The 14,778-nt window shown below is 42.3% G+C and overlaps 1 protein-coding gene across 2 annotated transcripts in view; it reads left to right on the top strand.

Moving 5' to 3' along the window:
- The window catches only part of DOCK1 (dedicator of cytokinesis 1), a 546,602-nt gene that overhangs the window by 197,682 nt on the left and 334,142 nt on the right, over positions 1 to 14,778 (top strand). For both annotated transcript variants that reach the window (XM_032175218.3, XM_032175209.2), the window contains exons 24-25: positions 1,709 to 1,779; positions 5,764 to 5,870. In XM_032175218.3, the coding sequence (XP_032031109.1) occupies positions 1,709 to 1,779; positions 5,764 to 5,870 (178 nt within the window). The remainder of the gene's footprint in view (positions 1 to 1,708; positions 1,780 to 5,763; positions 5,871 to 14,778) is intronic.

Raw genomic sequence — 14,778 nt, 5'->3', positions numbered from 1 at the left:
CCCTGACTGAATTTAATTCTAGCTTAGTTCAGTACTAGCTTTGTGAACAGGGACAAAGTAGTTTATGTCTCCATTGTCGGTTTTTTCCTCCTTCCTATTCAGCTACCTTCTAATAGGAGGTGATATGGTTTGGCTGTGTCCCCACCCAAATCTCATCTTGAATTGTAGCTCTGATAATCTCCATGTGTTGTGGGAGGGGCCCTGTGGGAGGTAATTGAATCATGAGTGCAGATTTTTCCTGTGCTGTTCTCATGATGGTGAATAAGCCTCCTGAGATCTGATGGTTTTATAAGGCGCAATTCCCTTGCACAAACTTTGTTGCCTACTGCCATGTAAGATGTGCTTTTGCTCCTCCTTCACCTTCCACCATGATTATGAGGCTTTCCCAGCCATATGAAACTGTGAGTCTATTAAACCTCTTTCCTTTATAAATTACCCAGTCTCAGGTATTTCTTCATAGTAGGATGAAAATGGACTAATACAGGAGGTCTGTAAGAATTAAAGATCAAATATACAAGGGTCCTAGCACAGTGTGTAGCATGACAGGATCTATCAATATCATTACTCTGTTTTTTGAGGGTGTTTGTTTTCTAGAAGATACATTACTAAGGAACAAAATGATTCATAATTAAAATATATGCAGATACACAGGAAAACATTTTTGGAATGAAACAAAGACAGTTGACTTTAATCATTGAATGTAGAAGAGTTGAAGTGAATTTAATGGAAGAGGATTATTCTGAGGGGGACAGGTCTTCATTTTGCTTTAACCTCACAGAGCTCTGCAGGGGTAAAAGGAGAAAATCACATGCATGCTTAGCACACAGTATAGACACTTAGGCCACAGCTGGTAAGTGTTGGCTTCTGTTAATAATAATTTTATTATGTGTCAAGACAACCTTGGCCGGGCGCGGTGGCTCACGCTTGTAATCCCAGCACTTTGGGAGGCCGAGGCGGGCGGATCACGAGGTCAGGAGATCAAGACCACGGTGAAACCCCGTCTCTACTAAAAATACAAAAAAATTAGCCAGGCGTGGTGGCGGGCGCCTGTAGTCCCAGCTACTCGGAGAGGCTGAGGCAGGAGAATGGCGTGAACCCGGGAGGCGGAGCTTGCAGTGAGCCGAGATTGCGCCACTGCACTCCAGCCTGGGCAACAGAGCGAGACTCTGTCTCAAAAAAAAAAAAAAAAAAAAAAGACAACCTGTAAGAAGTTAGCATTCTTTGAGCATTGTTTGTAGGTTAGAGATTCATTTTCTTTTTTGAGACAGGATCTTGCTCTGTTGCTGGGGCTGGATTGCCACGCTGTGATCACGGCTCACTGCAACCTTTACTTCCTGGGCTCAAGTGATCCTCCTGCCTCAGCCTCCTGAATAGCTGGGAATACAGGTGCAAGCCACCAATGCCTGGCTAATTTTTTTTGTATATTTTGTGGAATTTCGCCGTGTTGCCCAGGCTGGTCTTCGAACTCCTGAGCTGAAGCGATCTGCCTGCCTCAGCCTCCCAAAGTGCTGGGATTACAGGTGTGAGCTACTGCGCCTGATGACTTTTGTTCTTTGCTCTATTTTCATCGTGTCAGCTGTCAGCCCCTCATCTGGAAGTGATCTTTCTCTTCTCAGTATTTCTGCGGTTCTTCTCGTAAGGATTACAAATTGGTATGAACACTCCCTCACCTGCCTGCTGCTCAGCCTTCTTATTTCTTGATTTGCAGGGGGCAGCACTGAAATACTTACCAACGATCGTCAACGATGTGAAATTGGTGTTTGATCCCAAAGAGCTCAGGTCAGTATGCAGCCTGGGCGGACGCTTGTCACATGCCGTGTGTGACCTCCTTCTCTGTGCACTTAGTTTATGGGATGCTCAGGGATCTGCCTCATGTCTCCATATGTCAGTGCCCTGGATCATGCTGGAACATGTGTTGCTGGTGGTGTCTGTGACTCTTTGATAATCATGACATTATATGGAAAAGGTATCACCAGTCAACTATCACAGTATTTTTTTAAGAAGACTGTTTACAGTCTCATTGGTATATAATGTCCGTTTGGCATTTTGCATACTTTGAGGTTTGAATTTGAATATGTGGTTATTGGTTTTGCTCTTGTTTTCAGCACCTAAAAATCCTGACATAGGAGCTTTAATATTCCTGTGCCGGCTTCTGCTTCTGTAATAGAGGCAACTCCTCTTTGGGAGGGGCCCTGAGCCTCAAGCAGAAGACTCAGAAGTAACTAAGAAAATAATTTTTAGAATACCCCACAAACAAACTTTGAGAAAGCTGGTCGCTGGGCTTTCAGACCAAGGAGTAAGAGTGGACACCAAATCCTTCCTTTTGTCTCCCTAACTTGCCACCTCTCAGTGGCCAGGTGTGCTGTTCGTTTCCTAATCTGTTGGTATCACTGCATTCTGTTGGTATCACTGCCATTGTGAGCAAATGGGATACACAGCCTTTTTAATTAATTTTTTAAGAGATAGGGGTCTCACTCTGTTGCCCAGGCTGTAGTGCAGTGGTGCGATCATAGCTCACTGCAGCTTCAAACTCTTGGCCTCAAGCGCCCCTCCCGCCTCTGCCTTCAAAGCACTGGGATTACAGACGTGCGCCACGGCTCCGACCCCAGGGATGCACAGTCGTTTAAACCCCAGACATTCAATAGCACAATCCTCAACTACTTTTTGTTTTGGTTTTGATTTGACACAATAAGCTACCTGTGGGTGAAGACACCATTTTTTTACCGGCCAATGAAGCCCTCCTAAATATTAGTAAAGGGCCATCTGTCCACTGAGTGGTGAAACTGAATAAAAAATGATCATCCTTCCTGTACTTTATGTCTACCATAGGTCACTCATGCCCTGGAATTGAAGGACGAGAGGCTCTCTGGAAGGCGCTGTCCCCCACAAATCATTGTGAATCTGATGTTCCCTAGGATTTAGTGTCCTGCAGGGAAACATGTATTTTCTGCTCCCGGGGCACTAACAGTGCTGGTCATAAGCTTAGCAGGCCCTACATGAGAAAAGGAGAAAAACACGGGCTCACGGGCGGTGTCTGCCCACCTGGCATGCTGTAGAGTCCTCTCCTTGGCACGTGCTTCTCCAAGAGTAGGCCCCGAAATGGCAGCTCCGGCAGCCCTTGGGAACTTGTTAGAGAAAGCCGAACTTTGGCTTCCTCCCCAGACCTTCTGAATTAGAAACTGCACAGTGGGGCCTGGTCATTTGGTTTTAACAACCCCCGCTCCCCGTGCAGGTGCTTCCAGGGCTCTCTCATATTTTAGCAGCTCAGGTCTTGAAAAACTGAGAGGAAGCGGAGAAAGCTACAGCTGGTGTGGGCTGTGGCCACACTCCAGGCCTGTCTGGTGGTGCACACAGATCAGCTCCTCACCCACGGAGGGGTGTTGTCGATGCCCTCAGTTTGTGCTTGAGCCGGGCCTGTCCTCATTGTACACACAAATCAGCCCCTCACCGATGGGGAGGGTGTCATCGAAGCTCACAGTGTGTGGTTGAGCCGTGTGCTCGGAGATCCTGGGAAGACCTGCTTGGCCAGGGCCAATGCAGGCTGCTGCTGGTCTCTCTGTGATTTGTGCATCCCTGTGTTCCTCCTTAATGCCTGTTACACTGATTTTTTAAAATGACATTGAAAATCACATACATATTTGTTTCTATTTAGAAAATTGGTTCATGTTTTAATAAACAGAAGAGATGACAGAACAGCGTAATTCAAACTTAAGTCCACTACCCAAAAGAATCAGAAGGTGCCAGATCCCTTACATACATACGTACACACACACTTAAAAAAAATCACCATTTTTCGGTTAGGCATGGTGACTCACGCCTGTAATGCCAGCACTTTGGGAGGCCGAGGGGGACAGATCATGAGGTCAGGAATTCGAGACCAACCTGGCCAGCATGGTGAAACTCCATCTCCACTAAAGATACAAAAAATTAGCTGGGCATGATGGCGGGTGCCTATAATCCCAGCTACTTGGGAGGCTGAGGCAGGAGAATTGTTTGAACCCAGAGGCAGAAGTTGCAGTGAGCCTGGATCGTGGCATTGCACTCCAGCGTGGGTGACAGGGCAAGACTCTCTCAAAAAAAAAAAAAAAAGTCACCATTCTTTGTGATCAGCTCCTGCACTTAAGACATCTTCCTCTCCTATGCCACGAGGGCATCTTCTCTTCCTCTCCCATGCCACGAAGGCATCTTCTGCATCATCATTGTTAATAACTTTCATGTCGATTCCATCCCATGCTGGCCCATCTTTAAGCAGCAACAATAGACGCAGCATCTATTATGTGCTTTCACCATGTAAAATAGGCTTTGCACAAAGCACTTGTATTAGTCCATTAATCTTTACAACAATGGTATGACATAGGTTCTATTGTTAGCCTAATTTTATCCTCAATAACTTGTCCATGATAATTCAGCTGGTAAATGGCAGTGGTTCAAGGCCAACCCGGGCTTTTTGAGCACAGGCCTCTAGCTACTGTGCTACCTGATGGCTGTTGAGTTGTATTCAAGTTTTTTAAAAAATAAGTATATGATACAATGCTAGGATAAAATTTCCTGTAGCTTAATTGTAGTTTCTGCTCGTATTTTGTATCATTAGGATAAAAAGAGAAATGGCATTACTTGGTATTGTATTTTCTTAAAGGATTTACAGTAGATTTTATCTAGTTGCCCCCTTCCAGAAGGTAAAACCAACATTCTACCAGTATATGTTGGTGTCTGTTTTCCCAAAATATTGCTGGTACTGGGAATTACCATTTTATAGAACCTTGCCAGTATGACTGGTGAAACCGTATCTGCCCATTTTAATTTGTGTTTATATAGTTGCTAACAAGAGCTCTTCTTCTAAAATTTCTTCATAGGTCTGTTAGCCTTTTGTAAAAGTATATTTTTAAAAAATTGCTTCATTGAGATATTATTTACAAATTATAAAGTCACCTGTTGTAGACGGTTCAATTCGGTAGTTTTTAGTATGTTTACGAAGATGTGCAGTGATCACCAGAGTCCAATTTTAGAACATTTTTATAACCCCAGCAAGATCCTGGTGTCCGTTTCTGGTCATTTTTCCTTCCTAGCCAGTCCCAGGTAACCTCGAATCTATTTTCTCTCTCTACACATTTGTGTTTTCTGGGCATTTTATAGAGCTGGAATCATACAACATGTGGCCTCTGTACTGGCTTCTTCTGCTTAGCATAACGTTTTCAAGGTTTCTCCACGTTTTAGCATCAATGCCTCCTTCTTTTTGGAAATGAATTGTGTGGATATACTGCATTTTGTTCATCCATTCATCAATTGATGGACTTCTGGATGTTTTTACTTTTTCAGTATAATGAACAATGCCACTTGGATTCATGGACAAATTGTTGTGTGGATATATGTTTTCATTTTTTCTTGGGGAGGTGGTATATGCCTGGAAGTGGATGGTGACTATGTTTAACATTTTGAGGAAATGCCTGTTTTCCAAAGTGGCTGTGCTGTGTTACCTTCCCACCAGCTTGGTGTGACTGTTCTCATTTCATTGTATCTTTACCAACACTTGTTCTTGTCTGTCTTTTGGATTATAGGCATGTTAGTGGTTGTGAAGTGAAAACGAACACTTTCAAAACATCATTTCTTGGAATGAGTTATTGACCCCATAGTGCATGAGGGGCTGTGTTGAACATGCTGGTGACATTAATGACCATGTGATGACCTTATGTCTCAGTATTGTAACGGCATTGGATCCTTTTGCTGTGTGTCTCAAAATTATTTCCCTTGTGTTTTTCCTCATAGCAAAATGTTTACTGAATTCATCCTCAATGTTCCCATGGGGTTGCTGACCATCCAGAAACTCTACTGCTTGATCGAAATCGTCCACAGTGACCTCTTCACACAGCATGGTGAGTGGAACCCCAAGAATTATTCAATTGTCCTATTATTTATTTTCTGAAGACATTGACCCTCTGAATTGCCTCCTCTTGACAAAAGGAGTGGAGGTTGCAACCAATTAAAACTGCTGTATTACAAGACAGGAAGATTTAGTCCTTACAAGAGAAGGGTAATTGACATGTAGTGCAGGTAACAGATCATTGAGAAATGAAGGCAGAAGCTCATAGTTTGTAATTTAGGTATACACCAAAGTCCTAGGGTAATCAGCATAGATTGTAGCCTTTAAGATATGTGATTGTCTGTCCTGGGGAGGCAATCGCTTCGCTCCGTTGTGATGATTGCAAGGAAAAGAATTCAAGTTTTCTTTAAATCTGAGGGTAATGGTTTTATCTTATTCTGAACTTTGCGTTCTTTGACAGCATTTCTTCAAATCCTACTCAAAGTAATAAGAATTTTAATGATTCTTCAACTCATTTATCCTGCAGAACACTTTATATTTCCCTATGTTATCTCCCTGCCCTTTTTAGTAATCATTTTCTTTCTATTTGGACAGATTGAATTAATATTTTACCCTTGTCAAGCAGTTTTATTGAAAGCTTAAAACCTCTGCATAATTCCACAAACTTCCTCATTTATTGGAGGCAAATGTGAAGTCTGTTGAGTGACATTCTGACTGAGAAGCATGGATTTATTCGATTCCATTTGTGCCTGGACATTTGGCTGCTCCATTCATTTTCTGTTGTCCTCATTCTTGGTGTTGTTTTCAGTTCTCCTGTGCTTTCATGGATCCCAGAATTGGGCTGTCCCTGTTAAGTTACTGGCTGGGTTTGGAACACACTCTGTGCATGGCTTGGTCCTTTGTGCCTTCTGGGATGCGAATTTTAATCTTCTTTCTTGGCTTAACCTTATAAAATGAACCAGAGTGTACACTTATTGCTAAGGCTGATATTGAAAGAAAATGTTGACTTCATTTAGGTGGGAGTGTTCTTCTCTAGAAAAAAACACATCAAACCAAGAAGTGGGTGGCTTTCTGCAGCGCCTCCATGTAGACCTCTCTCTGAGTCAGAAGCCATTTCTTACTTTCATAAAAGAAAGTCAGTTCTCACCATGATCTGGGACTCAAAGCACATGACTCTCCATTGAGCTATTATTCCTGACTGTCCATATTTCAGTTTCTCACTGGAAACTGAATCGCCCACTCAACAGGTGTCTTCCAAGACTTGGGGATTCTAGGGGACTTAAGGAAAGGCCGATGATAGAGGTGATGGCCAGGGACCCTGCTTCAGGGTTTCCTCCTCCAGTGAATAAGCTTTGTACCACAGCAAGTAAAATCCTCCGAAAATTTTATATCTGGGTCTTATTAGGTGGGTTACTGATGTTCCTAACCATTCAATGCCAAGACACACACAGAGACATACTCCATCATCAGCACTACCGTCATCAGTATCTTCATCAAATTAACAGCTGTCAATAAGTGTCAACCGTCCATGAATAACAATTGTCAGTAAATTGTCGATGAATTGTGCTTGATTTTTCTTGAGTGTTGATTTAACGAAGGTCTTCTTCAGGATATATTTACATATATTTTTAAATTTCTGTTGCAAAACTTTGTTCTGTATGTCATTTAGTTTCTTTGAATAAGGATGTAAGCCATGAAAGATTCAATTATATATATATATTTTTTGAGACGTAGTCTCACGCTGTTGCTGAGGCTGGAGTGCAATGGCGCCATCTCAGCTCACTGCAGCCTCTGCCTCCCGGGTTCAAATGATTCTCCTGCCTCAGCCTCCTGAGTAGCTGGGATTATAGGCCCCCACCACCACATCTAGCTAATTTCTGTATTTTTAGTAGAGATAGGGTTTCACCATGTTGGTCAGGCTGGTCTCAAACTACCGACCTCAAATGATCCACCCGCCTTGGCCTCCCAAAGTGCTGGGATTACAGGCATAAGCTACCAAGCCTGACCCCAGATATTTTTTCTCTATTAAAACTTGCTTATTTTTTTTAGCTCGTAGTAAGCTTGAAGGAAACTTACTGTTTATATTCGATGATTTTGTTAGCTTAGGTGTTTGTAATTGTGTTTCTCTCCCTCTTTTCTATGCCCCATTTCCGTTTCATTCTTGTTCTCTAAGCCTTTTATCTTAGACAGCCTGAAGTCCTGTTTTTGGAAGTATGCACGATGTGAATAAATGCTTAGCTTTGTTTAATATGGAATTACCAGGTAATGTAATATTTTAAAATAATTAACCTACTATCATCTTTTTAAGTACGGAGTTAGGATTTTGATCTTAGTATAAGCAAGTTGTACCCAACGTAGTAAATGAGATTGTATGAAATATATGAATCCCAAATTATTGTGGGCTAAATGAACCAAAATTAGCCCGAAGCTTCATGTCTTACAAGAAGCTCCAGAATTGCCCCATCAGTAGAAGTTGTCTAAGCCGTAATTGGCAGCTCAAATGTACTTCTAAATGCTTGGTGGTTGCCTAGAAGCATTTCGGAATGCTTTGACCAATGTGAAAATGGTCCCATTTACTGCCTTTGAGTTTTAAGCGTTTTTCTTAAAACAACCTCAGTTTTTCTCAACTGCAAGCTCTGTGCTTGTTCAGAGCAGCCAACAGACATCTTACCTCCTGGTCAGGAAAGATTTATCACCAGAAATCTTCCAGTTAGTCCATTCTTACAAAAGATGTCATTACTTTTGCAAAATATTCTGTGCCACCTTTGGTATAAGAATTTAAAGCCAAACTGTTTTCTGATGAGATGTGTTGAATCTGATTTTCATGCTTTTTTCCTGTTTCTTGTTAATTTATACAAATATGGTTGTTTTTGTCCTGTTTCCTGATCCCAGTGGAATCAGTCAAATGAACTCTCTTTGTGTTCAGATTTCTAGAACTTGGTATAACTGGATTTAGCTGCATGTGCCACTGAATGCACTTGCCCTTAGTAAGCATCCTCTAGAGGATGTGTTCAGAATGTGTCACTGTATGTGTCCTCCAGGTTCCTTTATGGGGGCTCCCTGGGTGAAGTGAGATTCCTGTCTTTGCTTCTCAGCTTGTGTGTTGCCTTACTCACTGAAAGAGACCCACTGGTTGCTTTGCATTAAAACATTTTATCTCGCCTGATAAAATGACAAGTGGATCTGTTTGCAAGAGGCTGGCAGTGAATTCTGAAACTGGTGTTGTTCCTCTGCAGAAAAGTCTTTCATTGCCAGGTCTGGGTCCCAGTAGGCCAGGCCTTACAGTGCCTTGGTTGTTTCTGGCCTTGTTTTCCCCATTTCTCTCACTTGGAGAACATGGAAACTGTAGGTGCATCCAGCTGAGTTTGTTGGGCTTCATAGGAGGCACGTCTTTGGGCTTGTCAAAGCAAGACAGCTATGTGTGGGACTGGCCTGAATGAGGACACTGGGCCTGCGTCACTGCAGCCATTTGCTCACAGAGCATTCAGCCTTCCTCTGCCCTTCTATTCTATCCAGGCCCTCAAGGATTAGATGATGGCCACCCACACTCTGCAAGGTGGATGTGCTTGACTCAGTCCACCAATCCCAATGCTAATCTCTGCTGGAAACATCCTTACAGACACACTCAGAAATAATGTTCAGCCAGCTCTCTGGGCATCCGTGGTGCAGTCACTTGGCATTTAAAATTAACCATCACAGAGTATTTCTTCCAAGAGTCCTGTGATTTCCCTGCTTAAAATACCCCCCTACATGCCACCTCATGGCTCTTCATGGCATGCTGCCCATGTGGAATCATTGTATTTCTTACTTGCTTATTTGTGGGCCTTCCATAGGATGAGAACTTTCCAAGCTGGGCCTTGTTCATCCAGATTTTGCTCTTCTGCTGGTACCTAGCATATGCCTGGCCTCAGCATGCCTGTAATGGATATTTATTGAATGAATGAAATGCTTATGGGTATTCCTAACCAGGAGGCAGTACAGAGAAAGAAGCAGGACCGGCTACCCACATGTGTAGTTGACTTGATTGAAGGGAGGTGAAGGTTTGGGTTCACATGGGGAAATTAGCAGTCTTTCCTTGTCTTAGCTTTGAATGAATTGATCATAGGGGAGATAGGAGAGGTCTTAGAGGAGGAGTAACATCAGGAGAAAAGGGAGAGGGAGAAGAGTGAGAGACTTGAGGTGTGAAGAGTCTTCTCTGAGCAGTTTTATAAAATCAAGATGCTCTTCTATTTGCATCTGATCTAATCATTCCTCTGTTTTCTGGAAATAGGAGGAGGGTACAGTTCAGATGTATGCATTCAAGATACCTTTTTGCTAAAACCAAGGAAAATTTCAAATATACAGTAGGGCAGAGAGAAGAGCGTAATGCATGCCAGTGTATTCATCACTCAGCTCCACAAATTATCAACTCATGATCCATCTTTTTTTTTTTTTTTTGAGATGGAGTCTCGCTCTGTTGTCAGGCTAGAGTGCAGTGGCGCAAACTTGGCTCACTGCAACCTCTGCCTCCCGGGTTCAAGCGATTCTCCTGCCTCAGCCTCCTGAGTAGCTGGGACTATAGGCGCCTGCCACTACGCTCAGCTAATTTTTGTATTTTTAGTAGAGACGGGGTTTCACCATGTTGGCCAGGATGGTCTTGATCTCTTGACCTCGTGATCCACCCTCCTCGGCCTCCCAAAGTGCTGGGGTTACAGGCATGAGCCACCGCGCCTGGCCAATCCATCTTTTTTTATCTATATGCCCGTCCCCCAGATATTTTGAGGCAAATCTCTGCCATCACAGCATTCCATTTGTGTCATTTTAAATGTATGGTGGTAGTACACAGGGCAAACAGTGTTCCTAAGAAGAGGCTGTGCAGAGGAGCTGGTCCCCATGCTGATGAGGCATCCACCTTGGATATTCCCACCCCTGCCCCTTTGCTGAGGTGGAGGGCCTGTGATGTGTTAGCATACTGTGTGTGAGAGTCAGTGAATGGGCAGTGTGCGTGAGAGTCAATAGGCTGTGATGGCTTTAAGCTTTGTCTCACCATGTGACTTGACTACTTGAAAGCTGGTTAATAGATTACGTGCTTCACCAAAAGATGACTCTCGCATATAATCTGTGGTGTGGAGTGAGCAGGTTTTCAACGCAAGATAGATACAAAGAGAAGGAAAAGTCAAAGCTTCATCATTTGTGCATTTGTAGCTTTGTTTCCATGTGATTATATTGTTGCCCACATAGCTGACAAAAGCTGTGAAAATTAAATCTTTAATCTTATAGAAACGAAAAGTTTTAGTGTAATTAAACACTAGAACACTGACGTTTAGGATTTATGCTCACAAAAATGTGTAACGTTAATGTTATAGAAATTGGAATAAAATGAAAACCTGAGCTAACGTTGACTTTTAAGTTAGTAAAGAGCATTGGCCATACTTGTAAGAAGCCTTTGAGTGGAGGTGAGAGTCCTCCTCAAACATGTTCTCTCACTCACTGGCCCCTTTCTGAATCTGACACTGGCCCCTTTCTGAATCTGACAGCTTTGGGAAGCTTGTTTCAATGAACACTGGGTCACTTCTTTGCCTTGCAAGATACAACTTTTCCATATTCCCATTTTTATAGTGGCCAAAGCAATGGACAGGTTTTCTTTGGAGCTTACGGTGTACTTACATTTTTGTCCTCACTTAGTTTGTTTTGGATGGCAGTATGAGATTTTGAGAGTAAAGTTTAGTGGTAAGACTACCCCTTTTTGGTCTTGCAAATAGTTGGATACTCTAGATAGATTGCTTTTCTGTAAGCCTGCTATTCTTTGGCACCCTGTGTAGTTTTCTGTTTATTTGTTGTTTTCCTGGTGGTTAGTCTCTGGCAGTGAGTAGGAATGGGAAAGAGGCCGTTCCCTCATACCCTGGCCCTCCTGGGGCCCCTCCCTTCACTATAGCAAACAGGCTCTTTATAGACAGTGTTCATGACACTTCATTGGCTTCCATTTTTGAGCAATACAGGGCTTCTTGAAAGTGTAGGCCTGGTGAGTTTAAATTATTTTCCTTATTCTTATTTTCAAGGTGAATGATTCTTCTAGTTATCAAGCAGAGTAAAACTCTCCTTTTTAATGGTGGAAACATTAGTTACAGCAGCCCTTTGAAATCTGAGGGCAAAGTCCCAGACACCTATTGGGACTAGCTATTAGGAAATATTGAAGTCAGATTTCTACACTATTATCATTGTGATTTGATCCATGATAGAAATTTATATCTCAAAAAATTACCCTATTAATAAATTATTATGCCTTAGATTATAGAAAAGCTGCATGTTTAAAACAAACCCAGAATATACCTTGTTAATATTTTGATAAAAGCATTTTTGATTTAAAAAACAAAATAAAATCTCTTGAGCTTTACTGTTGTGGAAAATGGAAATATATTGAAAGGGATCTTAAACCTGGAGCTACTCTGCAGTAGTTTTGTTCACTTGATAGATGTTGTGCAGAAGGAAAAATTGGGTTTGGGGTCAATTTTTGCCACAGTCACTTAATGCACCACTCATATAGCATTCTGCAGTACTTTAATTAGATAGTTGTGCTGATGACTTCTAATGAACGGTACCAGCTGTGAACCCTGAAGACTGATTCTTTTAAATAATGGTGGAATGTAAACATCATTTTCTCTTCTGTTTTTTTCATGCCTCGAGAAAACTTTTTATCTGTAACACTGCACCTTTTTCATCCTTCATTCTGTATATCATTCTCTTTCTTTAATTATATATGTTTTTGAAAAGACCATTTGTTAAAACACTGCAGGATTTTAGAAACGACTTACTGAATGTAGGAGGGTGAACTCAATTTCAGGTTTTTCATTGTATCCATTTCAATTCCATCATAATTCATTGAATATCTACCGTGTGCTCAGGACCATTGATTAGCGAGTTTGCTTCCTTGGAGAGTCTTCAGAGTCATCTACTTAAAAATGTAGAGTTGGAAAAGAGTGATTTTCTCAGTGCTCAGATAAGGACACGGGAGTTCAGCAAGAAGCCTGGCAAGGAGCTGTCCACCGCCGTGGTGCTGATTGAGGAGGTGGCTTCTTACAAATCTATCAGCCCACTCTTTTCTTAAACTGTTTCACACCCACCATATGAGTAATGCATTCTGAAAACTGAATTTACTTCAAATGCCATATGGAACAAGACAAAATACAAATAAGTGAATAAATAAACATACGAATGAATTAAATGTATAAAGTATACAGTGTTGTGCTTATATGTTCATGGAGTTTTAATAGTTTTTCTCTTCTTTCTGTGTGGGGACTTTTATCTGTGATCAAATTGGTGGTGCCAACAGTTCTTTATGGTGTAGTTGGTGTAAACTTTATCGTCATCTGTTGAGTTCTGCTGTCACTTCTGGGTGGGCTTCTGTTCCTGTTGCTGGATGTTGAATGCAAGAACAATCTGAGAAGAGACTGTGTTGGTTGTCCTGTATTTAGTCATGTGCACACTGGGCACCAGGAAAGCAAATCCCTGAGTCTCCTTAGTACATGATTTTTTCTAGCTCCTGGGAGCTGATTTCTGTAACTGCGTGATATGCTGTCTACAGTAACTAGCCTAGGACAGTGGGAAGAGCCCCAGGTCAGCCTGCAGTCTCCCAGGTTCTGCTTAGGACCTCTGTCTTTTCTTGGGCATAAACTCCTCCCTGGGTGCACAGTCCTTCCGCTAAGATGAACTGCAACCCCATATAGGGTTTTAACATATGTATTTTATTTTCAGAGCAACCAGAAGGGGAGTTTGTGCAGGACCACATGGGCCAAGACCTATGTTTTTTTGCTACCTTTATTCTCCTGGTTTAAAAAATACCCACCATTCCACAGCCCTGTATATTCTCTCTCGGTTTTTTCATCCTCCATGTGGTGAGATCCTGCCTGCAGACTGACAGCCCTGTAAATTCTTTCTGAACTTAACACAAGCCACATCCTTGATGTACCCCCTTCCACCTAGAGAACAGACTTCCTGCCTGACCAGTTCTTCCCACACCATGTTTTCTGGCATTTTTCTTGCATCTTGCTAATTTTTTCATTTACTAATAAATGGGACTCATTTGCGATTTTTCTCCATTGGCTCTTCTTTCATTTCTTTCTTCTGGCAACTTGTTACTAACAGAATAATGGAAGTTTAATCCTTAGTTTTCCAAAGTAAAAGATACAAAATATCTGCTCCTCCACTGCCTTCCTTTAAAGGATGTCTCACTTTTTTACAAAGCCTTGTGCAGATGTCCAGAAAACATATCTTTGACAAACTTCTTTTTCCTGTTGTTCAATAGTCCACGTGCTACTGTGCCCCCTCCTTCTAATTTCCAACCCCCTTTTGCTTGCTCTGTCACCTTTTCATTTCAAATTCCATGGTACTGAATGCCTCAAGGGTGAATTGCAGATTACCGCATTTCTAACAATTTCAGCCCTCTGCCCAGTGGCCCTGTTCCAGTCAGAACACGTAAAAGGTACTGCCCAGCAGCTTGGAATAGAAACACTGCACAGGCCATTTGTATTTACTCCATTTTACAGACTAGGGAACTAACATGCAGAAAGGAAAAGTGACCTACTAAGGGTAACTTGATGTTGAATTATTCTCTGGTACTGCTAACTTTCATGACTTGTTAGGTTAAAATGATTCTTGAAAAATTTGCTTTGCGTCTGTTTTGTAAAAATGCCTGAATCATACAGGTTTACACACACGTGTACCTGCATGGATCCTTTACCCTGCGGAGCTCCCGCTAAGGAATCAGGCATCTTTTTTTTTTTTTTTTGGAGACGGAGTCTCGCTCTTGTTGCCCAGGCTGGAGTGCAGTGGCGCAATCTTGGCTCACTGCAACCTCCGTCTCCCGGGTTCACGCCATTCTCCTGCCTCAGCCTCCTGAGTAGCTGGGACTACAGGCGCCCGCCACCGCAGCCGGCTAATTTTGTTTTTGCATTTTTAGTAGAGATGGGATTTCACTGTGTCAG

Source organism: Hylobates moloch, unplaced genomic scaffold (assembly GCF_009828535.3).
Source record: "Hylobates moloch isolate HMO894 unplaced genomic scaffold, HMol_V3 SCAFFOLD_3, whole genome shotgun sequence".
NCBI classification, from domain to species: domain Eukaryota; kingdom Metazoa; phylum Chordata; class Mammalia; order Primates; family Hylobatidae; genus Hylobates; species Hylobates moloch.
Note: the sequence above shows the minus strand (reverse complement) of the source record. Positions and strands in the feature narration are given on the sequence as shown.